Genomic DNA, 26,754 nt, shown 5'->3' on the forward strand with positions numbered 1-26,754 from the left:
ATTCAGTCAACCTAGAAGGTTGTCAATAAGCTGACAGAAATCTCTTTGTTTATTTTTTTTATCACTTGGGCATGCTACAGATGTAACCAAAATTTTATTCTGGTTAAAGAAAATCATAAATCATCATTTAAGAAATACAAATTTCAATTCACACGCATCATCAGATATGTTCTGGGAGTCCACTGTATTCAAAGCACTAAATATGAGTAAAATGGAAGTCAGACCATGTCATCTTTGCTCAAACCCTCAGTCTGATCCAGAGGACAGCAGAAATATTTTCAGGGGCTTATAAGGCCCCAAATGTACTGCTGCCAACATCCCCCACTTACTTGTCTGACTTTATCTGCTGCTTGTCTCCCTGCCTGCTCACATGACTACGGCCTCACCAGAGAACCTCCAGGCTGCTCCTTTGAGGACGTCGGTCAACTCAGAACCTTCCTCCAGGTACCTACTTAGCTAAAACCCTCACCTCTCTCCAGTCTTTGATTCCATCTCACCTTCAGCATGAGGCCTGCTCTGAACACCCTATCTGACACCACAGTGTGGCTCTTGGGCCCATGGAACCACCATGATTCCAATCCCCTCATCTCTGTTCTTTTTTTCTTCTCATGGTACTCGTGGCTTTCCAACATCCTGAACAACCGATTGTCTGGTTGATTGGTTTCGTGGTTGTTTCTCTCTCCTGCCCTAGAATCCAAGTTCCATAATGGAGTTGTTGTCTCTTCTATTTATGGATGTTTCCCAAGATCATACAACTGTGTCTGAAACAGAGCAAGCATCATTAACTGTCTGTTGAATAACTGAGTACAAACTGAGGACAGGAATTTTTTTTAATGAACCTTTATCCTTGCAATAAACTGTAAATTAGGTATCATTTATAACTTAACTTTCTACAGATGGCTAAACTAAGAACTTGCTAAGTTAAATGATTAACCTATATCATGCAGCTAGTAAATAACCAGGCTGAAACTCAGCTGAAAATCTTAAACATTTTCCAACATACTATACAGAATGCCAGTTTTCATTTTCAGTTCAGCAATTATTTTCTGAGTGCATAGGCCATACAAAGTCTACAGGAATTATAAAGAATCAGATATGGCACTTGTCCTCAAAGAGGTTACCGTCTGGTAGATTTTCAAATAAGAACATGCAAAGAATGGGATAGACTCCATCTGGTCATCCAGCTAAACATGCAGAATTCTTAAGCTTTTCCCTGACCCACCTATCACAGCAAATTTTGTTGTTCCTGGTTGGAAAGTTTCAGCATAAATAACACCTTCTCTGATATCCTACCTTTTATCGTCTGAGAAAATGGAAGGCCCTCTGAATTCTACTTTGTCTGGAAATGGTTTACAGCCTATAATTAGAGTATAGTTATTCTTCCATTACCTTTATCCTATTTGTTCCTCGGGTTTGGATAGAATGGGTTCTCATTTTCTAATGACATGGATTGTGGACAAGGAGAGAATAAATAATAACAAGTACAGTACTTTGGGCCAAAGTCTCAGACATCCTCCAAAACACCTAGAACTTGTCCTGGAAATGTAGCAGGAGAAATACACTAAGACAACTATGGACTGAATGAATTTGTCCCTTCAAAATTCATATGTTAAAGCAATAATCTTTGGGGTCTTTGGGAAGTAATTGGATTTAGGATAGGTCATGAGAATGGAACCTTCATGATGAGATTAGTGCCTTTAAAAGGAAAGGAGGACAGTCCTCTCTCTACAAGGGCATGCACTAAAAAGGACTATGTGTGTGCAAAATGAGATGGCAGCCATCTGCCAATCAGGAAGAGAGCACTCGTCAGGAACCAAATCTTCCGGCACCTTGATTTTTGACTTCTCGGCCTGCAGAATTGTGCAAAACTAATGAATGTCTGTTGTTTGAGCCCCCCCGTCTATGGTATTTGTTAAAGCAGCCTGAACTGACTTAGACCATGAGACATTTTTTATGTCTTAGTATGTCATAAGACATATTTTTTATGTCAGAGTAGTAGATGAAATAACTAAAAAGAAGTATCAAAAAGCTTCCCCCCATCTGCATCCCCCTCTGACTGTTAATAACGGACACTGTCAAAACAAGGATTTTCCTGCTATGGGCAGGGACGTTAACAAATATGCCTTTTAGAAAAGACACTGGACCGTTAACATGGAGATTGTCCGTACTAAATGTGAGAAAATGTTTACTCCTTTGAGTCTAGATGTTATACTTATTACCCACAAGATTCTGACCGGGTTTGTGAGTCCATAAAATCTCCTATTGTGCAAGCTAGTCTATGAGTTTTAAAAAAATGTATTTTTAATTTAGTGTGTGGCTTAAAGAAAGTAAGAGATGGAATGGAAAAGAATACCAAAGCTAGCTTGTGAAGGATACAAAACCGGGGCAAATAAAGATGTGGACAAATGGAATTTCAGATGAAAAGAATGCCAAAAGCAAAAGGAGCCACAACAGTGCAAAAACACCAAGTGAAAATTAAAAATTGTGAATAGTTCAGTTTAGCTGGGCGATGGGGTCTTTGGAGGGGAGTGGGAATGGTAGATACAGGCTAAGGAATATAAATATTGTTCTATAGGCAGCTGTGAGTCCCTGATGTTTTTTGTTTGGGGGAGTGACAATATCTGAACTATATTTCAAATACTCATCTGGGGGCACCTGGGTGGCTTAGTGGGTTAAGCCTCTGCCTTTGTCTCAGGTCATGATCTCAGGATCCTGGGATCAAGCCCCGCATCAGGCTCTCTGCTCAGCGGGGAGCCTACTTCCCCCTCTCTCTCTGCCTCCTTGTCATCTCTCTCCCTCTGTCAAATACATAAATAAAATCTTAAAAAAAAAAAAAAAAGATGATAGACACTTACTTTGTCATCAAAGAAGCAAAATAGGGGACATAAGGATGGATTTCTGCTTAGGTTACCTAAATTACACCCCTCATCAAGAATGACTAGGTGTATGCCACCCTGTTAGAACTCAAATGTTAATAGGATTTTGGATTATTCATTATCCTCTCTGAAAAGTTCTCTGGAGAACCCACCTACTGAGAAGACCTGAATCCTCCAGGCTAGAGGAATCTGTCTTTTTGTTAATTATATGAATGCAATCCTCAGAGATCTTACTCTTTTGTGTGAGTAATGAAAAACACGTTAAGCTCCCATGAACAACTGCTATTCGGATGTCAGAAGAATATGTGGGCCTCTTAGCATGCCTTAATGCATAATTGCTCTGATCCAGCCCATTCTGGGGATCTCTCAGAAATGGGGTGCGCCACTGGAGAATAAACCACATACTTAAGCTAATTATTCTACAGCTTTGATCAAATACAAATTACTTTTAATAAGCTATTCCCCATCAACATTACGATGTTATACAATGTTATAAAATGTCCTTCATCCGAGAAGTCTTTGAAATCTTCCTTTCTTTCCATGTCTTTGAAACCATTAATTTCTTAAGTTTGTTTTGCAGTATCTATTGAAACTTGAAGCTCTCACTCCATACCCTTAAGCTATTGTGTGAAGTCCACATCTTCCACTCATTCTTCCACTGGACTTACTGCCCTTGAGAACCGATTTCTATGGTTCTCACATCCCTATACCCTTGGGCCTTGGAAGTCTTCTTCTGTTCATTTGTTTGTGGATTTATGGGCCTATGGTGGTTACCAGTGATACTTCTTTAAGTAGGTCACCAGTACTATATTTTTATAAAGGGATAACGATATTATGACTCACTCATAGGTCTTGGGGACTTTGTGTGTGGGGTCCATACTAAGTAAAAAAAGGAACTTCTGCAATGGTAAAAACATGTCTTCCTTGTTCTCTCATTCTCTGAAACTAGGCTATGAGGAGAGTACATGTGATGGTTTCCTATTGCCAGATCAGGAGATATTTTAAGTCTTCTTGCCATTTATAATCATAGGCTTTACCAATGAAGCCAAAGAAATGTATCCAGCCTGCTGTTCATATTCACATAGTCTATAAGAGGCTTGAATATATTAAAACTGATACATCGGATCAAATGGGTAGCCTATTTAATAAATATCAGACTCAAATTCACTCATTATGTTTTCCTGTAATTTAAGAAACTTATAGGATTTTGGAGAAGAATAAAGAAAACTCAATATGATGAAGCCAAAATTTTATCTTTTAAGCTATTTTTGCATATCTAGGATACAAAAGTAATTCCGTGGATGATGATTGCAATATCAGTGATAATTGCACATGTTCTTGGATAGATATGTTCTTGGTTAGATCAAAGTCACTAATGATTTTAAAATAAAATGTTTCAAAACACAAAATTGCATTTTTGAAATGGCCTACATTTTTAAAAGCAGTGTAATAAGTAAGACTCAAATAAAAAACAACCTTGAAATTTCTTGTTTTTCTTAATCGATGGCAATTAAGTTTTACAACTGTTCCAGGCTTGATATGCTTCTGCTTAATTATCCTCTCCTTGCCATCCTCTCTACATGTATTATTGCTCAGAAAAAAAAAAAAAAATATGTGCCATAAAAGTAATGGCTGCCTCTTACTATCTCCCACACAAAGACTGTACTAGACACATTACATATGTTATTTCACAGTAACCCCACAAAAGTTTCGTTCTTCTTATGTCCATTTCATTGCTGAAGTTTACACATGGATAAGTGGCAGTCCCAGGATGCAAACCCAGTTCTTTTGTATCATTAGAGACTCACTTGATTGATTTATACTTACCTCAAGAGTGGTTTATCAATAAACAGGATTAAAATGGCACAAAGATTTTTCTCCTCCTTTTCTATAGTCCCTCCTATTCTTCTTCCCATCTGGAAGGTGTTTCCAGCATAAATTCCACTTCTCTGTAAACTGGAAACCCTTCCCCTCCTCAGCTGTGAACAGTACTGTCAGGAGTCCCCACGGAACTTCAAGGACACAAGCCAGTAGAAATCATTCCGCAGTTGTCAGGACAGATAAGCAATTCTCAAGTAGCTGGCTGTGTAAAATATCACTGAGGAGGTATTTCCTTATAAGCAGATTTTTGGGGACCTGCCCTCAAGTAATTCTGTTTAGTTGAGCAAGATGAGGCCAGGAATCTGTGTCTTTAATAGCCTCCCAAGGCGATTCTCATTCACAGGCAGGTCTGAGAATTATTGGTTAAATCAAAAGCAGAACTGATAGTCAATAAGTCCTTAAGGCCAAGATTAAGGACAACTCAGCTGCACACTAGAATCACTTCAGGAGGTTGTTTTGGGTTTGTGTTTTTCTTTTTTGTTTTTTTAATCTGATGTTCAGGCCCCACCCCAGACCAATCTCAGCAGGAATGTTTGGGGTGGCACCTCATCAGGGTTTTTCAAAGCTCCCCAGATAACTGCAAGGTGCAGCCAAAGAGAGAATCCCTGGGGTGGAAATAATCAGTCAGAGCCGTTTGGTTTAGTTTTCCCCCAGTTCAGCGCTCTCTCTGTGCCTTCTTCCTTTCTCTGGGCTGCAGTCATAGAGTTATCACCTGAATGATGACATATGGATATCTGTCTGCAGCTTGGGTGTAGCCCCCACAGGGAGCAGAGAACTGGGTCGGCAGCTGCCAGAGAGCCTGCCTTCCACCAGATCAGACGCTAAAGTATCCAAAGCGGAAGTGACAAACAGAAATGTATCCTAATTTCACTCCTTTGCCCAACAGATATAAACTAAGAATAAGCATTTCCTTTCACTCATGTAAAAAAATATGTGGATGATTTTCTATTTCTAACTTACTTATACGCATCCACGCACAAATGCTGAAACACACCCTCACACGCTTACTCATGGAATCTCCATTACAAACTCTTGCTTAAAACTTTGCCCCCTTGTGTATTTCAGGACTTCAGTGTGGGGAAGGAAGGTAAAAATGTTAGGAGCTCCAGGCTGGACTGGATGCAAAGTAGATGGAATTAAAATCTCAAAGGTCATTGAAGCTTAGAGGTCACAGTGCCCCAAACAGAGCCAATGTGTTTACATAGTATTTCTCCAATATCCCAAAGGATACTGTCAATAAAAGCTTTAAGATGAGTGAGCAGGAATGATTCAGGTTCCTGGGAGAAACTAGGAAGCCAGCAGCCGACTCTGACATAGCCATAAGCACCCAGGGTCAGGCAGTCAAAAGCTAATGAGGTGAAAAAGGACTGAGGACTATGCGTCATCGACACCTGCTGGCATTTTTTTCCTGGAACAAGTTTGAATATACTTTTGATACTAAAATCTACCACTACTCCTTTTTTTTTTTTCTTAATGTGTGTGAATCCAGCCCAAGGTTTTCTAAATCACCTCAGGGGTTGGGAAACTTTCTTCAGTTTCTGTCATAAGAACGTAGAACAGGATAGCGGAAGTCTGACTGGTGATTGGGAAGTAGAGAAAAATTGGAAATTACCTCCAGTTTATGTCTAAGTCAATTTAAATCAGGGGATGGGCTCAAACTCAAGCAGGACAAGCTCACAGTTTTATGAGCCAATTTGAAATGAGTTTTAAAACAAATTTAGAACCCAAAAGGCAATTTAATTCAAAATTCCTCTAGGCAGAAAACCAATGGGGCTTTAAAACATGGCAAAACGCAAATAAAAGGGCATATTCAAGGGCAAAAATATTTTACAAGTTCCAGTGACAGCACAAAAATTCTATTTAAATATGAGATAATAGGAAGATGACATCGTACAGCATAAAAAAGGGGGAAATAAAAGACTGGAAATTAGCAGATCCTGATATAATTTTTGTTTTGCCAGTAACTAACAGCCTTGGGCAAGTCATATAAAATTTTCTGGGCCTGGTTCCTCATCCTTAAAAGAAAGGTGAGGAATAACTGGTATCTGGTACCTAAACTGGTACCTAAAATGTTTGTTCTGTATCTGCTTGGAAGACTCACACTTTGGATTTTCTGAAAGGTCTACCTCATTTGATCATCATGTAAGTGAAAATCTCTTTAAAATCAAATTTGATATTTATAATTCTTCCCCTCTACCATACACTAAAACCCAATCTGAACTCACCCTATTTAAATTTAGTCTATAAAATTAATAACATTGTGCCAAAAAGGCATGAAGTTTTCAGTATTGAGAAAATATTTCCAGATCGGTTAAATATTTTCTCCTGAAATGGTTTTTTCCCAATCCCTAAAATATCCTAAATAAAAAAGAGACTATGGAATCAAGTAACTATTTCTCTCTGGCAAGAAAGAATAAAATTTTTACTAGTTGTAGATGGGATTTTCAATCAATGTTTGACAAGCATCCCATTCTCTCCCATTTTACAACTTCTTCATTCTCTGTGAATCTTTTTTCCCATCATCATCTTACCCTTAACCAACAGAAAGATTTCTTAGCCCTTGGTTTCTTCATGAGTTTGTGGTTCAGAAAATTGTATTGCCCCTTCCAGTAAGTTTTGCTCCTTTTGTCCAAATGGCCCCAATAACTGACATCCTAGAAATGCCTACCTTTATTCTTGAGAAACTCACTAACTTGCCTCATGATCTTGAAGCAAGTCTTGGAAATAAGACTTCATTCTTATCAGAAATGTTATGCCTATAGCCATATTGCCTAATGTAATAGCAACTCTCCAGTTTTAAAATAAATAAAGATACTTGATTTACCATGCAATTCATAGAAGCTAAAAGGTGAATCCTATTGTGAATCTCCATTGATTTAGAGTAAAGCACAGGGAAGCTTACCATATAATTCTGTTGTAAAATGCTATTGATTTACTGTACGATATATAGAAGCTCATGGTGTGGGTTTATCGAGAGACTCTTATTCACTGTGCAGTAGCATGAAACCAACTGAGTCACTTGATAGTGAAACCCTCTGATTTAATATGGATCCCAGAGGATTTTATTGTGTCACTCTATGGTAACAAAACTTGAAATTTCATTAATTCATTGTGAATTTCTCAGTAGCAGCCCTTCGTAGCCTGAGATATGGCTCTAACCAACCATGAACAATAGCAAACAGTGTTCTGTATGGAATTCATGAAAAAACAACCTCAGGAGAACAGTTCCTGGCATAAGATGTGTGTTGCTAATCTTCCTCCTAGGAAGAAAGATGAAAGATTTTGTTCTCACAAAAAACAGTGTTAATACCAAAGTTCATAATATAAATTTGAAAGGAGAAATAACAATGTGATCATTCGTTTTAAGATTAACTATATTTTATAAATACTTTGAGATTACTTTGAATATCTTAATTTGCCCATTTTTTTCCTATATAGAAAAGACTGTTAATTACTATTTGAACCATGTAGAACTAAATGAGGTAGCACAAAATAGATTACTAGACTGAAGATGATTTTTTTTTAAGTCTTCAGGAAAGAAAGTCTTACAAGGTTTTCAGATTTGAAAATTATATAGGAAACATAAAATGTGTAATATTATGTTTCTTGATCTCAGTGCTGTTGTTAATTCATAATATTTAATTTCTAAATTTATAGATATTCCTCACTGAGAACAATTTTTGTTTAAAAGGCTACTCTTTAGAATGAGCTTGATTTCCTTGAAATCTAATAAAATGAGCTCTTTTCAGAGAAACCTCGGTGTCAAACATTGTTTTTTGTGTGTTTTTGTCCTTTATATAAATTATTCAAATCTGTCTTTCTCTTAACCCTGCATATTTCTTCTTTGACTTAACATGAAAATTGTACTTGGTAGTAAGCAAATGAATGAATAGTCTTGCATTTCATTCCTTTGTATTGTTCAAGAAACACAGTGCGATTTGATATGCTAGAAAGATTCCTTTCAACTTCACAGGCAGATGAAAATCCATAGTATGTGGGATTTCTTCCAGAAAGTTCCACTTGCAAAAGTCGTCTTCTTCTTACATGTATATAAAATATAACCATGAAGAATAATGTTTGGAAGGCAGCTATGCTCACCACTATATCACCAACGCAGACCCCAAGAATAATGTTTGAAGGACCACTTGAATCTGATATACTATTATATTTTCTGTCAGTCAAAGACTACCTCTGATGGGGCACCTGGGTAGCACAGTGGGTTAAGCCTCTGCCTTCGGCTCAGGTCATGATCCCAGGGTCCTGGGACCAAGCCCCACATCGGGCTCTCTGCTCAGCGGGGAGCCTGCTTCCTCCTTTCTCTCTCTGCCTACTTGTCATCTCTGTCTGTCAGGTAAATAAATAAAATCTTTAAAAAAAAAAAAAAAAGGATGACTTCTGAAGTGTATTACAAGTAATAAATTAAATTTTTAAAAACCATACACTAAGAAAACAAAGAAAGGAGAGGAGAAAAAAGAGAAAAGAGAGGAGGGAAGAGGAGGGAAAAGAGGAGGGCACTCCCATAATCCTGTCCGGGAATTATTTACAATGGGAAAGAGGAAAACAAACACAGAGGCCAGAAGACATCAGGGTTAAAGCCTAAAACTGGTCTCCATATGTGCTTCCTTTTTTTTTTTTTTTTTTTAATTTTATTTATTTGACAGAGAGAGAGAAATCACAAGTAGGCAGAGAAGCAAGCAGAGAGAGAGAGGGGAGGAAGCAGGCTTCCTGCAGAGCAGAGAGCCCGATGTGGGGCTCGATCCCAAGACCCTGGGATCATGACCTGAGCCGAAGGCAGAGGCCTTAACTCGCTGAGCCACCCAGGCGCCTCCATATGTGCTTCCTTTATACAAACCTACCATAAATGTCTCTAAGAAAACTCCTTTTTTTAAACCATAGCCGCCAGCTGGGAAGGTCTCAAACCACAGGGACGGGTAAAAGGAAATCCATGTTTTCTCTGTCACAAGAAAAAATAATAATACTATGATTTGTTTGCAAATATTTACTTCATGTTTAACAAATATCAGGCACTATTTCAGGGGCTTTCCATGCATTAACTAATTTAATCCTCACGTTGACTTTTGAGATTTTATTTTGAGCCTCCTTTTACAGATGCAGAAACTGAGTACAGAAAGTTTACAAAATCTTCACAAGGATACAGAGATAATGAGAGATAGGGCTGGGACTCAAGCCAAGAGTCTAATTTCAGACTGCATCATGGAAGATTCTGCACTAGGCGGTCCCAGTAGGCATAATGACTGCACTTTGCAAATCGCACATTTGTGTATGTTTTTACGTAGAGGCTTAGATCTATTGTAGATAAATACACGTCTCTCTCTCTTTTATTCCTGTGTGTGTGTGTGTGCGTGAATCTGATATGGACAATGCATTTCAGAAATTTCAGAATCTTTTATAGGAACGTGGACAAATGCAATGTATACAATACGTTTCCTATTGTGAGTGTATATCCTGACCTAGCTGTTTCTGTCCTATGAGAAAAATGTGCTTATTATCAGAGAGAACTAAGAGGCATTGAGAGAATTAAGAGGCGTTGCATAACCCCAACTAGTACCAAACAAATGCCATGTAACTTCTTGATCATGCAAGAATTTTGCCTGCTGCAAATATCAGATAGCTTAACAAGGTTAAATGTCCTGCCAAACTTATATTCTTAATATCCTAAACCCAGTAAGTTGGGAGCCATTCAATCAGAGACTATATATATATTTTTTTAAAGATTTTATTTATTTATGATAAAGAGATAGGGAGAGAAGGAACACAAGCACAGGGCAGTTGGAGAGGGACAAGCAGGCTTCCCACTGAGCAGGGAGCCCGATGCAGGGCTCGATCCCAGGACCCTGGGATCATGACCCACGCTGAAAGCAGAGGCTTAACAACTGAGCAACCCAGGTGCCCTGAGACTATTCTTCATATAGAGTCTCTCTCCATCCTTAAAGAAGGAAGTGAGGAACTGAAGTGAGATCATTCACCTGTCAAGAAGCTTTTCACTGTCTTAGCTGCAAACGTGATTAATAGTCATCACATTGGACCTAATAGCACAGCAGATAACGTACTTTTTTGAAGCGTGTAAAAGCCTTTTTAGAGTATTAAGAAGATATCCTAGGTGTGAGAACAGCTGTTTGGCTCTGTAGCAGTTTAGAATAGCAAATGTTAGCCTCAGGGGCACGAGGAACTAGAAGCAGGGGAGTAGCTTCTCAAAAGCCACAAAGACTTCGTGTATTTTCCCCTTAGATTTGGGCCTTACGGAAATCTCCCGAACTCCTGGGCAGGTCTCGTTCTTGCAGGTCAGTGCTTTTCAAACCTGAGCTTGCAGAGAGATCGCCTAAAGCGCTTATGAAAACACACATTCCTGGGCCTGAGAGCTCGCATTTCTGGAAAGCTCGGAAATGACGCTTCTGCTGTTGCAAGGATCCCTTTGAGCAGCTCTGGGCAGCGCTGTTTTAGGGCGTCCCTGTAACCAACGTGATTCTCAAAGCTGCCTCACTATTTTTTTTTCCTTCTCTCTCATACCGTCAGGGAAGAGTAACAGCTCTGGGAACTGCAGGACTCGCAGAAACAATTACTGTGCCCTGACCAAAACAAAGTAGAAGGCCACCATGCAGGATGAGATCTCTTTGACTGGGTACATGAATATGAAAAATGAGTATCCCTGAAGTGAGAGTATCATTCTATCCCACTGTCTCTAGGAGCTCCAACTGTGGCAAGCGACCTTGCCAATCGAAGCCTTAGGTTGTTGTTTTGTACTAGAAAGAGAAGCCAAGAAGATTTGAAGTAGGCGGCCTGTGGGGTCCAATTCAGATGCTCTCTGCGGATTTCAGTCAAGACATTTCTTTATTCTCCACTCAGCTTTAGGTTTCTGTTCATCTAAGTCTTAGCAAAATTTTCAGTTAACTGTTAGAAGACCAAGTCATATGATCATTCATTTAGTGTTTTTCTTTAAAGGAATTTTTAAAGGAACATTTTTAAAAAGGATAAATGTTTATTTATAATAAATAAATATTTATTTATTATTTATTATAACATGTATTATAATAAATAATAAATAAATAAAAAGAAACATTTTTAAAGGAATATACAAAGAAATCCGGAGATCAAGAGTCGGATGCTTTTTTCTCTTTTAGAGAGAGCATGACGGGGGGCGGGGGGGCAGAGGGAGAGAGAGAATCTTAAGCAGGCTCCATGCCCAATGCAGAGCCCAACATGGGACCAGACACAGGGCTCCGCCACACAACCCTGAGATTCATGATGTGGGTTGAAATCAAGAGTCAGATGCTTCACCACCTGAGCCGCCTAGGCTTTTTAAGTTAAAAAGGTGGGCAGGAGGACGAATTATTGTAACAGGCCTCCTGCTGTGGTGAAGGAGGATATCCTTATTTTATCAACCAAAGAAACGTGGCTCAAAGAAATTAGGTTACTTGCCCAGGATCACATGCCAAAAGCATAGAAAGAAATGACAGACCAGCTGTGAACCAGTGTGTGGGATGGGATGAAACCATAGCTGACTCTGCCCAGTGGACTGTGTAGGCCCATCGGGGATGGAGGACATGACAGACTCAGAAGACCCTTTAGACCAGAAAAAGGTGAAGCAATGCTAATGTGGACAGATGAGAGGGATCAGCGGGGAGGGGGAGCCCTGACTATTTGAAGAGAAGAGACCACATGTCTCACCAGGTCTCCTGGGCTTAAACTATGGATGGCAGCAAATGACCAGTAACTTGGCGTGACAAGGAGCTCTTCTAGAAGGAGACCAGTGAAGACTGAAAGAATAATAGAGGTCTGATATGGAGATTTTTAGGCCAAAGGTCATGAGTTAAATACTGGATTTTGAGTTTAAGTTGGGGGGTTGGTGGGGAGGCATTTGAGTGGAAATGCCTTTTGAAGAATCAATTTGCCAGCCATCTGCTTGTAGATGACAACGGAAGTGATGTAACTTACCATGGACAATCACTGGGTTTTTCCCATCATCCTGCAAGGATTCCCCCTTCTCTGTGCCCCCTCCATGTTGTAATAGAGAAAATAGTCATGATTGTACATTGTCACTTCTCCCTTGCAGGCCACAGTTAACTGCATGTGTGGGCACATTGGCCAAACTGAACCAGACAATTTGGAGTCAGAACTGGAAAGTTCAGCTTCAGGCAGGGGCTTATTGAACATAAGAGATAAGAATCTGGTCTGTGGTCCCAGAGCCATTCTCCATTGCACAGAGAAAGAAACACAGAAAGCCAGGCTATGGCAAGAGAGAAAGCACAATGCTGGCATGAAGAGAAACACAGATGAGAACAGCTGTCCTGGTTTATCTGCAGTGTTTTGGTCCCTGATTAGACCCATTTCTGGGACCTCACTGCATCCAAGTTTTTATGGCCCATGAGGCATACTTCTACATCTACCAGAAAAAAAACCAAAACTCCTCTTTTATTTAATCAAGTTCAATGTGGTTGCCATTACTTCAAACTAAAACTGTTAATCAATGAAAAGTAAAACTAATAATAGATAAGATGTTACAGGGACACATTTTAGAATGAGGAGAGGACTTTTGAGAGAGAGGAGAAGGATCCTGAATAATAGCCAACAATAAATATCAGACAGACAGAAGTTCATAGGAGATTGAGAAGTGAGGAGAGAGAAGAAAACCTGGAGCCTCTTACAAGTCAAGAGAAAACCATTTCAACGAAAAGGCAGAGGTCAACTGTATCAAATTCTACCTGCCTTGCAGGCTTGAAACATAAAGGAGACATGGCCATCAGGTTTAACAAGAGGGAGGGAGGTCACTGTTGACGTGGGTGAGAGCAGTCTGTTGGTACGGACCTGTCAGGAGTAAATGACAACAGGAGATAGAAAGAGCAAGGGCGGGGCACCTGGGTGGCTCAGTCCTCAGCCTTCACCTTGGGTCATGACCCTGGAGTCTCAAGATCCAGCCCCTCATGGGGCTCCCTGCTCAGCAGGGAATCTGCTTCTCCCTCTGCCCGTCACCCCACCCGCATGCTCTCTCTCACAAATTAATAAAATCTAAAATAATTTTTAAACATTTTTTTTTAAAAGAGCAAGGGTATGTAACCTAATCAAAAAGTTGATTTAAAATTGGAAAGTAGGGCGCCTGGGTGGCTCAGTGGGTTAAGCCGCTGCCTTCGGCTCAGGTCATGATCTCAGAGTCCTGAGATCGAGTCCCACATCGGGCTCCCTGCTCAGCGGGGAGCCTGCTTCCCTCTCTCTCTCTCTCTGCCTGCCTCTCCATCTACTTGTGATTTCTCTCTGTCAAATAAATAAATAAAATCTTTAAAAAAAAAAAATAAATAAATAAAATAAAATAAAATTGGAAAGTAGGAATGGTACTTGGGATTGATTGAGTTTCTTCCCACTCCTGGGATGTGTGTGCATGTATTACACCCGTTAGAAATGTGTCAACATGTTTAAATTCTGGTGGGAAAGAAACATCAAGAATGGGCCACACAGGAGATACAGTAAAGAAGGGTAATTGGTAGCATTGGAGTCTGAGAAGGCCAGAAGAGCAGGGCCTTTAGAATATCTAAGAGATGTCTCTTACATTAGGTGACAAAGCAGGGGTGAAAAGCCAGTTCCCTGTCAGGGAATGAAGGAAGGGGAAGAGCCCAAAGCAGGTGCTGTTTCTTCTCTCCTTCCCAGCCACACTTCTTCATGTCCTGGAGACATGGATCCTGATAACCCAGTCTATCCTGGTGAGAGAAAGATTGGAGTCAGGGACATACAAACAAGATACAGACAGACTTTAGTATTACTAGATCAATGGGGTTCTCCCCTATGCTGTTTTGTTCTCTTCTGCAACACTGTCCTCAATTCATAGACATTGAAAAATACGTCTTACTCCTTCAGTGAAGTTGAAAATTCTTTGTGAGAATGAAACATGTATTGTTCAGTTTTGCACCTTTCTCTTCAGTAATTCATGGACAAAGATCTCTCCAAAACAATTTTTTAATGAGTTAAATAGAAAAACTGTTTAGGATCTAAGTCAATAACAATCTAAAATCGAGCCACCTTTTTTTCACTTCTGACACTTAAGTGTAATCATACAAGGTGAGTTGGCATGTGTTTTCTAGTAATCTCAGAAAGAAAACTCTCACTTTGGGGAATTTATTTAATTTATAGATGTTTTAGAGGCTTTTATAGTCTGATTCATGGAAATGAACCTCCAAATAAGTAACAAATTATAGCTAGGTTTTTTTTTTATCATTCCTTTCATAGCTTATTAAATATTAAACATTTCTTCTTTAGTCCTTTTCAGAACTATTTATTCCAAATCCATTGCAGAGTCATCCAGAATTTTAAAAACCTGGATTAATTTCAGGCATCACATAATGAAGCTAATGTTTCCATGGTTTCATATTTCTAATGGCTCTTGAATCTACCCTTCAGTGTCAGGAATATTATATCCTTCCAGTGCTCTTTTCTTCTCTCCCCCCGGCCCCAATATTGAGCCTGTACTTAATATCTGTTAACCTGAATATATTCAAATGCAAGTCATGTGATTGGAAATGCATTTCTACTGTTAGTATGTCTAATACATTTTTTTTTTCAATTTCCATTCATTTAAGGTCTGGTTACTTTCATGTTTAATATTAGGTTTCGTGATGAATTCCAAGCCACTGGTTCTGAATGTTTGACGGTACGCTGCCGCCCTCTAGCTTAATTTTGCGAAGTTCTCCACATGTAACAATTTATTCAGCAAATCCCTTGTATATGTCCAATCCACAGACACTCATTCATTTTCAATGAATTGCATATTGGAAGTTCTTTGTACAGCTATTAATTAAAGCCATTCATTTCTTTCCTTTCCAGATAAATGTTCAGTTAATCAACTGGATCAAATTATAAAAGAAAGAAAAGTCTTAAAGGAAAAAAAGAAACCTTCTCATCATGTGCCAGATCCTCAGTGGATTCTCTTTTCACCTTAATTTACACCTTTTCCCTTCAGGTGAGCTGACTGTTTTAAAAATCAATGTGCTTTCTTATCCTTTATTCCTTAAGCAGCCAGAGAGAAGTATCAAATCTTCTGTGCTCTCGGTGAATGCTGAACACTTGTCTGTCAAAGGATATTTCTGAAGATGGAACAAAATAATTTCAGTTCAAATTCTAAGGACTGTGCGAAACCTGTTATTTACGTTCAAAAAATTATAAAACTATTTAAGGCTTTGATTACTATTCTTCTTTAAGAATAGTTCTGAAATAGATGCTGTTATGACCTGATACTCCTTTGTGATGAGATCTTCTGGCCTGGGTAGAGGTATCTGCTATCTGTTACCTGAACAATTCCACATCTGGTTTGCTGGGATTTATTTGTTGTCGAACATATTGACTAAAACTTGGTGCAATGACGTTAAATTGAACCCATATTAACGAAAAGGGAAGGCACGTTTATTTAAGGGTCTACCTGCACTTTGGTGCCCCAAAGCCTTAACATTAAAATATGATGGGCAGCTTCATTTTCAGGGTTGTTCTCAGCTGGAACTGTGTAGGGAATGACATTTGGGTAGAACACAGAGACCGTGATGCTCCAAGGATGGAAGGCTGGATTGGATTCTCAGTTCTGCCAACACTTAACTCCTGATTCTTACCTCTCTTACACCTACAACAATGAGCATACCATGCTCCTGAAATTGTAGAGACCGTCAAATGAGGCAGCAAGTACAAGAGCACCCGGATGATGCTTGGTACACGAAGCCTAATAAAACTTTGTTTAATCGAAACCTAATATAAACATCAACTTGTTCTACTCTTCAGATTAAGACGTACTCTCTGCCTTTTATCCCTTTTCCCCTTATCCAAGTTTTCCCCTTATGTACTGTCTCTGGGTCTTTTTGCAAATTCTAGCTATTTTAAGCAGAAAAATGAATTTATTAAGAGATATTAGATAAGTCACAAAATCTGAGAGGGTCAGAAAGTCAGGTTTAGAAGCTACGCTGACCGTTGCACGAGACCCTAAGGCACTGTCACCCAAAACTGTCCCACCAACGCCACCCCAGGATGCTACCACAGGAATTCTGGCCACTGCTCCCTCCTCGGATTTACCCGAAGTAGAGTCCATGAGGGTTGAATGATTGCATCTGATTGGCAGAGTCTGCACCACGACTGCAAGAAAACCTGGAAAACTGAAGTTCTAACTTCTACCTTGGGTGACAGGAGACAAAAGGTGAGGAATTCTCAAAATAAAACGCAGTTACTGAAGGATTCAGTGTGGCCAAAAAGCATGATTACTACTCCACTCTGCTCTCTGTTTTTATGATCTAATTGTTTACTCAAGAGTTCCTAGAAATGGAGAAGCTGAGGAAGTTCATCTAATGGCAGAAATTTCAGAGCTAATAACAAATCACAAATCAGGGGGCACTAGGTGGCTCAGTCGTTAAGCGTCTGCCTTTGGCTCAGGTCCTGATCCCAGGGTCCTGGGATGGAGGCCCATATCAGGCTCCCTGCTCTGCAGGAAGCCTGCTTCTCCCTCTCCCATTCCCCCTGCCTGTATTCCCTCTCTTGCTGTCTCTCTCTCCGTCTCTCTGTTAAATAAATAAAATCTTTAAACACACACACACACACACACACACACATCATTGACTCTCAGCTATCCCCATTTCTACTTGCTACTCTCTCTGGGCACGAGAATATGTGTGACCGTATTATACTGTACAAACATAGAACTGTATTCTGCTTATCCCATATACATTGATTGATTGATTGATTGGTTGATTAAACATATATTGAATTCCAGAACATTTGCAAGGAATAAGAAATACAAACACAAATAATAATCAGATCTGTGCTCTTCATTCTTGGAACTCACATCCTACTTGGGAAATCCATCCTGCCAACTCCAGGCAATCTGAGAAACACTTTAACAGAATATATAGGCCATTTTGTACGTATGTAATGTTTGGAGACACTTTGAATAGGAAATCCAAGATTAAAGGTACTGTCCAATAATACCTATATTGCAAACATATTGGGAAGTCTATTTTGTGAAACAGGAGACTGGAGGTGAGTCAATAAACTGTTGTTCATTGCTGATAAGTTCAGACCTTAACGGTACACTTTCAATTTTTATTCATATTAAAGTTTTCAGATCTTTCATTGCCTTCAAATCATCATTTCAAGCTTCGTTATTATTCAGACACTGTAAAATGAAATTTAAGATCATAAAGTGTCCTTGAAAATAGAAACTTCTCACTATGATACTAATGTTTTAGTTTCTAGTCTTAAAACATTATAGTTTTTCATTTACATTTCTTATGTATACTCATTTAATAACCAACTTTAAATTCAGTAATCACATTTTCCCCTAAGCTTTGATTAGAACAATTATAGCAAATGAAAATAAGAAAGTAATTTCTGTAAAGAGATTCATAAAGCGTCCTTTTCAAGCCATAAAGCAGCCTTCCAAATAAATAGTTTTTTTCAGCATTAGGTCTACCAAGAAAAAAAAAAAAAAAAAGATTTTATTCTGCTGAAGATAAACAGATCCAAAACGCTTTCATTGTCTGCTCATCTTTTACTGAGTCTAGCCTGGTATGAAGGCTTAGCACACAAAATGTACCCAATAAATGCTGTTGAGTGAGTATCTGGCTCTCTTGCTGAGGCTAAAAAGGTAGAAGCATCAGTAGAAAGTCCCCCTTCGAGGGGTGCCTGGGTGGCTCCGTTGACTAAGTGTCTGCCTTTGGCTCAAGACATGATCAGGGTCTTGGGATCAAGCCCTTCTTCCTGGTCCCTCTCTCCCCACCTTACCTCTGCTTGCACACCCTCCCCTCCACCGCTGGCGTTCTCTCATTCTCTCTCAAATGAATAAATAAAAAATTTTTTAAAAACTCTCCTCTGAAATAGAAAGCTTGTGAACAGATAAATGAAATAGAAAAGACAGGTGATGGAATGTTTTACATCTACACAATATTTCTTTAGCCCCCTAACTTTGGTCCATGTTTACTTTGGGTTTACCTTACAAAACAATATGCATCAGCACGCAAGGGAAATCTCTGCAAAGATGGCCATACCAACTTATTGATTGATAACACATGACTGAATATTTTCTGTCAACTCACTACGGCACAATTAACACTGAAGGTGTTATTCCTAGTTACATAAATCCCACACACCGCCATCCTGAGTATTGTGTTGTTTTAAGTTATGCCAATAGGATGTAAGGGGGAGGGGGTTACAAACAACTTGATTAGCAGAATTTTTATAACATCTTCTATTTGTTGTGGAAAAAACAAACCAAAGCACTAGCCATGTTTCATGAAGGCCCATGCATGACCAAGTTGCCTATACAGCTCTGTTAGGCTGGGAAACAGTACAGTTTTGTTTTTTGTTTTTTGTTTTTTGTTTTTTTTAATGTGTATGGATCCCTCTAATTCAGATTCTCTCTCAAAAAGCAGAAAGACTGGGCGCCTGGGTGGCTCAGTGGGTTAAGCCGCTGCCTTCAGCTCAGGTCATGATCTCAGGGTCCTGGGATCGAGTCCCACATCGGGCTCTCTGCTCAGCGGGGAGCCTGCTTCCCTCTCTCTCTCTCTCTGCCTGCCTCTCTGCCTACTTGTGATCTCTCTCTGTCAAATAAATAAATAAAAATCTTAAAAAAAAAAAAAAAAAGGCAGAAAGACTGAGGGGCACCTGGGTGGCTCAATCAGTTAAGTGACTGCCTCTTGATTTCGGCTCAGGTCATGATCTCCAGATCCTGAGATCAAGCCCCGCATCGTCAGGCTCCATGCCCAGCAAGAGCCTGCTGAAGACTGTCCCCCCTTCTCCTTCTGCACACGAGGGCATGTTTGCTCTCTGTCTCTCTCAAAAAGAAAAAAATAAATGTGCAAAGATTGAGGAAATGGTCTTTCCCTGTTTATTCTATCTTTATTCCTTCATCTCCAAATGCCTCAAATGTTTCCCCCCACACATACATACACACACACCCAGACACACGTGCACACGCAGACACACACATGCATATACACACAGTCACAGAAGCAGGAAGGAAGGTAAGTTTTGTTACAGTAACAAAGACACAAAATCACTGTGCCTTAAAGCAGATAGTTTATTTCTCTCCCAGGTAAAAATCTGAATGTAGGCAAATCGAGTTCTGCTTCACAAGGCAGAGCTTTTTCCTTGTTACTCCACTGTAGATGGGCTCCATTCCCAAGGGCATTTCTCTAGCCACAACACCTGCAGGTTAGCCAACTGGAAGGGCAAATGCAGAAGGATAGAGAAAGGGCAGGAAACAGAGTATCTGTCCTTCAAAGAAGTTTCCCAGAGCTTCCATACAACACTTCTACTTACAGCTCTTTGGCCAGACTCTAATAACACAGCCACGCTCAGCCACAGTGGGAACTCAGAAATGTGATTTTATTTTCCATAGTGTGTGTTCCCAACTGACACATTTAGATGGTATTCCTGAGAACAGAGGGAGAATGGATATTGGCAAATAACTAGCAAGCTGTCATGGGCTTGGTTCCTCCCAACTATCCTTCCCATGACAGAATGAATGGAATTTCATACTCAGACCACTCAGGGCAAATTCCTTTCCTTCTCCACCCACCCTGCTCTACCTTTTCCTCTACCTTTAATCCACCAAGAACATTATTCTTATGTATCCAGACACACTTCTGCTCAGAGGAGCAAAGAGGGGAGCAATTAGTGAAGGACAGATTACTTTCCCTATTTAAGCTACTGGGTACTACAAATTCAAATAGGAGGATCTGAGCCAAGTCTAATCCTCTGCTTTTGTGTTTGCTATCTAAATTGAGACCACTGTCAGTTTTAATTGAACATAAAATCTCCTGTTTGATCCTAAGCAGGAGAATAGGGTTTTCATTTGCTAGTCAGTGGATTTTGGATTTCTTCCCCAAAGAGGCTAAACTTTAGTGATAATTACAATATTATCTCATTCAAATGAAGGTCTGGAACATTTAATATTCTTGGGGACATAGCGACCTCTGTGGGCAGCAGAACCAGTCATTTAAATATATATATTTAAACTGCAAACATAGCCCTGGTTATGTAGACTGTTGTTCTCACACTTCACAAAGCACTACAGGTGCCTTTGAAATCATAGCTCTGAAGAACAGAACAAAGCATGAAGAGCCCACGTATCCACCTGTGTTTTATATCTGGGGCTTTATATGGGCTATTGTTTAAAGAAAAAATTTCATGACTTTCAAATATTTGACCTCATTGTTCTCCATCAAATTTTATTTCTTATGGATTTGTTTCTTGAACACATTGTAGCCTTGAACTTCCCAGGACTTTCAGGAGCTAGTAAAGAAGGGCACAAAGAAGTTGACGTACTGGGAAACCTTCCGCTCACTTGTCATCGTGACATATTTTTGGAACCTTACGTATTTAGAAAGATCACAATGATTCTGGCAAATTTTGCTCCATAAAGCAGAGCTTCCTCCTTGTTATTCCATCTTGCATGAGCTCCATTCCCAACAGTGTTCCCCTAGCCACATTCCTGGCAGGTGAGCCAATGGGAGGGGTAATGGCAGAAGGATGGGGAAAGGGCAGGTAACAGAGTGGCTGCCCTCTATTTATCTAGATTACTGATACTGTATAAGTAAGCATTTTTGTCTCCCTGGCTGTCACAATGTATGTGTATAATTGAAATTCTTTTTTTCTTTCAGTCGTTTACATTTTGCTTTGTAATTCTTAAGACTTTTTGATTGTATGAATGTATCTGTTGCCTGAAATAACTGAATATTTCTCTCTAGGTCAACATACATAGCGGAAACGATGACTGACCAACAAGACCTGGGAAATCTGCATATTACAGCTGCACCACAACTTTATTGTTTGCTTCTACTATCAGAATCCTCTCGGCAGTCCCACTTCATCCGTCAAATATTCCATGGGTACAAAAAAAGAGCGAAAGCCTATGTAGTCCTTTTGTCGTTGATTATAAAAATCCACTCTTTTCTCCCTGGGAGATCAGCTACTTAAAAAACACATCTCCAAAAGAATAGTTAAGGGTTCTAGTCTAAATAAAATATTCTAAGAATTTATTTCTCTCAGCATCTGTTTCTTCATTTTCCAGCTCATATTTTTTCATGGCAACAAAGTAGCGAATGAAAGTTTCCCCCAGGGCCTGTCTCAGACACTGATCTTCCTCCAGTGCTACAAGAGCATCTTCCAGTTTCAAAGGGATCTCTGCAGATTTGGCCTGACAGAAGTCCGTGCTGTCATTGGGACCGGCCAGGACACCATCACTGCTTTGAAGTCCATCCAAGCCCGCAGCAACCGTCGCCGCCAGCACCAGGTATGGATTTGCAGTCGCGGAGCCCAGTTTATTTTCTATTCGGCTGCCTTTCTCACCGTGACACTTGATATTAAAAGCACAGCTGTTGTCATTGTATCCCCATGTTGTAGGCACACTCTCCTTGAGGTCTTTACTCTCCTTGGAATATCGCTTCCGGCAGCTAACAGCAGGAGCCATCAGGCAGCTGAGAGCAGCAGAGTGCTTCAAGAGCCCTGCCAACCATTTTTTCCCAGTGATCGTGAGCTCCTCGACTCCAGAATTGCTGCAAAACATATTTTTCTTCCCCCCGACATCCCAGAGACTGTGAGACAAAATTCCTGAATTGCAGAATCCGGTCTCGATGAAAAAGCTGGCGATGTAATTATATTTCCTCGCCACTTCTTTGACACCTGTTCTGAGGGTGAATGCATTATCAGCTGCACTGATGCCAAATTCAGGCAAAAAACAGATTTCCATCTGACCGGGCCTGGTAGAGGAGGAAAAACTCTCAACATTGGCTCCAGTGTGATACAAACCATCAACGAGCTCCTGGATGAAAGGCTGGTCATGATTATTTAGCAGTGTTGAAGCAGGGAAAGAGATGGTCTTTGAATTGATAATTTCGGGCACAGCAAAAATGCAAAAATCATAGATGAAGGCGGAGAGCAGGGAAAAGCCAGCGTCCTGCAGCTGGCTCAGCTGCCTTTTGGCGATGTACCGTGGGGAAGTCAAAAGAGGCTCACCAGTCACAGTGAACGTGTCACATATCACTCTGGCAGTTCTCTCAGCCCATGGCAGAACCCGGAAGGTTGAGAGCTCTGGCATCAGGACGATGTCACTATTAAAACACGTTGCTCTTATGTGATCCACTTCATCATCCTTAGGATTCGGTATCAGTTCCAGATAACCTCGGGGCATGCAGACGCCGTGGATCACTTTTTCCTGAGGAAATTAAAGATCAGAGCAATCAGGTTTTGACCCTTGAAAGCAAAGGAAAGGGTGGGGGTGGGGAGACACATTGCTCATGAGGAAAAAAAAATGTCTTTAACATCCATTGGTTAACATTAGCTTAATATCAAATACATTCTAAATATTTTATTTTTTTCAGATGTATTTATTTAGGGGAGCCTGGGTGGCTCAGTGGGTTAAGCCTCCACCTTCGGCTCAGGTATGATCTCATGGTCCTGGGATCAAGCCCCGCATCAGGCTCTCTGCTCAGCAGGGAGCCTGCTTCCCTTCCTCTCTGCCTGCCTCTCTGCCTACTTGTGATCTCTGTCTGTTAAATAAACAAATATAATCTTTTAAAAAAATGTATTTATTTATTTGAGAGAAACAGAGAGATGGTGAGGGCCAGGGCAGAGGGAATGGGAGAGAGAGCTTCCTCAAGCAGACTCCCTGCTGATGGGGAGCCCCCCACTCAGACTTGATCCCAGGACTCTGACATCATGACCTGAGCTGAAACCAAGAGTTGCCTGCTTAACCAACTGAGCCACCCAGGGGCCCCCAAATTTAAAATATTTTAAAATAAATCCCGAGTTACTTTTATAAACAACTCTTAATATTTTTAGCCTAGAAGGCTTGATATGTTTGAGATCTGAAAATAGCAGTCATTAAATAAAAGGTACAATAATAAAGGAAATGTCTTTATAGCAAATGACAAAGGTAAAGCCTTGTGAAATTGTTTGAAATGATCATAACCTAGTCCTTTTTAAAGCACTTTTTATTTTATGGCATAGTTGCTAATATCTCAGCTAAGGTTTTATTTATGGCTTATTTTGTTGTAATCCCTATAGTTAATTGAGAATCTTCAGTCCTTCCAGGAACTTAACAGTCCCTGAAACTTGGCCTGTGAGCGTGGACCTAGATCTCCAAAGCTATAGTTCCAAAACGTGTTACCGCCTTCAAGTCAGCCACGAACTGAGTGTCAACAAGTCTGACTTCTAAGCCTAACTCTTTCATTCATCACTTGGGTGAAGTTAGGCAAATCACTGGACCGAGTGAGTCGGCCTCCATGTCTGTGTAACAAACGTGTTAGGCTCAATGGTTGCTTAGGCACTTTCTAGCCATAGACCTCTTGGGGTCAGTGTATTTGGTCATTCATTTAACTTTTGCTATGTTCCAGACAACAGGGACATGATGAGGTTATAAAGTTGAGCAGACACGTTAAAACAGTTTCTAGAAATTTTGTCATAGTGATATAACAAAGCTTCATGCGTTGAAGGTTACATTAATGGTAGGGGAGAAGCTAACTGTAAGGTTTGGTTTCCATTATGTCAGTGCGTATCATGAGGTTGATAGCACATGCTAACATTCTATAAGCCAAATTGTTTCTTCTATTACCTCCAGTCCCAAAGAAATGGCTACCAAAGATAGGTGCTAACAGGGACCACACTATTGGTCCCTCTTCTGCCTTTGACCGTGAGCCCCCGCACTTTCTCACATCTGTACATATACTTTCAAATGTCGTTTGACTTGACTGATCCAAATCTGCTTTTGCCAGTAATAAAGTTGAGAAAGTCAAGCACTATTCAGTGCCTGCTTAATTTTTTCACTTCCCTCAATGACCTGTATACACACAAACACACACACACATACACATACATACACACACACACACAGAGAGGCATTGTGGAATTTCAGAGTACTTTAGTATGAAATCCTTTCGTTTGAATTTTTACTATAAGAAATAATGATATGTCCTTACTTTTCAATTTTTTAGTTTGAAAATCCATATGTTAGTTCTGTATATCCCTAAAACAAAGGGTAACATTTTATCCAGGAGATTTCCAAGAGTTCCTGCAACTGAAATCTGTGTTTGTATTCACCTGGTTGTGAACAATAGGGAAGAACTTATTACATGTCATTCTACTAGGCCTTCACAGATTTAAACAATAGGAAAAAGTTGCACTTTGTTCTTCAAACGATTTAATCTGTATTTTTCTGAGCACTCTTTTTTAACACTGTCATTTTCTTTGTTCTTTTTTGAACATTCTGAATTCAAACGACTCTTTATTAGTAGTGGGAAATATATAAATATACATAAACATGTCTTGCTCATAACAACTAATGAAGTTATCTTCACAAGTGTTTATTAAATACAAAGTATTGGGACAACTTCACACTCTAATATAGATCACCAGGGATTCAATAAAAACTCTAGCAAAATAGCTCAAATCTCTATGATAACTGAAATTTGGATCACTGTAAAGGCCACCGAAGAATTAGTTATAAATTCTGTTGCAATACATCATGTTTTGATTAGATCAAAGATAGAAAGAATCTACATTATCTGCATATAATTTAAATAAAAACTAGTCTTTTGCTAGAACAGAGACAGTTGGTTGTAAGGTTTAATCAGCTAATGTTTGGAAGGCATTTAGCACAGTGCCAGGCATATGATAAGTTTTCTTTAAAAAGTAGATACCATCTGGGGCGCCTGGGTGGTTCAGCGGGTTGAGCCTCTGCCTTCAGCTCAGGTCATGATCTCAGGGTCCTGGGATCAAGCCCCATATCGGGCTCTCTGCTCAGCAGGGAGCCTGCTTCCCCTCTCTCTCTGCCTGCCTCTCTGCCCACTTGTGATCTCTCTCTCTGTTAAATAAATAAATTTTTAAAAAAAGAAAAAGGAAAAAAGGAGGAGGAGGAGAAGGGGAAGGAGGAATACTGTAACTGGAAGTGAAGAATCAGAGGTGGACATCCCAACTCTGCCTGTAATTCCTGTGTAGTTTGAGAACACCTTCTTTAACTTTTCTGGGCCTCCCTTCACTCATGTATAAATGAAGATAGGTTATGTTACCTCCTGTATTTCCCTGCATGGTCTAACAATAACAATAATTTTTAAATTGACATTTTATTTTCCACAAATAGAAAAAGTTTTAAAATTACTTTAGAAAGACTGAAATTACTTTCACTGTTATAGGCAAATTCAAATCATGGATCCACTCTTCATTTAATGAGTTCCCCATACAGAATTGTATTTATATCAGACTCATGTTGTTTATATTGTTTTGCACAGTTGAACTTACTTTTTATGTCCATTTGCAATGAATTTCACAAAATGAATTATTTAATTTTTAATTACAAATACTCATGATGTAAATATTCAATATTACCTATACCTTCACAAGTTCCAAAATGAATTCAAAGTGTTTTGTTAAAAAATAAATAGATACTCTATAATCATTAAATAAGAATAAAATAATGACTAGGTAATGAAAGGAGAAAGTGAGTTTGTATTTGCAAATTAAGACAAAAAATAAATACAGCAAATGAAAAGAAGTATGATAAGTTATATTAAAATTCTTATGGTAGACAAACTTTTTCCCTGCATAAACTCCAGAGGAAAAAAATTGATTCTAATACATTGGACATTGAATGAGATAATGGAAGGTATTTTCAATAGTATTTCTAAAAAGAATTGCAGACATTTTCTTTTTATGTCAATTTTATCAATCCCCAGCAAGTGGAGGGAGCATATTAAATTATATTTTCATTAAAGAGTTTCTTTGAGGAACTACAATAATACTCTAAATATGTAGCTTTGAGATGCCATTAGTGGAATAAATGATTAGGATTTGACAAAAACTGAATAGCAAGCAGTTTTATATTGAGGTCTCTGTCAAGTGCCTGAGGTGTCAGTTGTGTTTTCTTATTGATTGAAAGAAATTCATATAAATTAGATTCTCGGCCTGTTCACAGGAAATTTCACATTTTCTTGTCAAAATTAACCAACATGTATTCTTACATGGATGA

At 39.4% G+C, this 26,754-nt stretch overlaps 1 protein-coding gene across 5 annotated transcripts in view; it reads right to left on the reverse strand.

Annotated features, from left to right (window-relative positions):
* Positions 1 to 20,869: 20,869 nt before the first annotated feature.
* The window catches only part of LGSN (lengsin, lens protein with glutamine synthetase domain), a 39,770-nt gene continuing 33,885 nt past the window's right edge, over positions 20,870 to 26,754 (reverse strand). For all 5 annotated transcript variants that reach the window (XM_059178347.1, XM_059178348.1, XM_059178345.1 and 2 more), the window contains one exon: positions 20,870 to 22,947. In XM_059178347.1, the coding sequence (XP_059034330.1) occupies positions 21,748 to 22,947 (1,200 nt within the window). In that variant the 3' untranslated portion in view covers positions 20,870 to 21,747. The remainder of the gene's footprint in view (positions 22,948 to 26,754) is intronic.

Source organism: Mustela lutreola, chromosome 6 (assembly GCF_030435805.1).
Source record: "Mustela lutreola isolate mMusLut2 chromosome 6, mMusLut2.pri, whole genome shotgun sequence".
Taxonomy (NCBI): Eukaryota; Metazoa; Chordata; class Mammalia; order Carnivora; family Mustelidae; genus Mustela; species Mustela lutreola.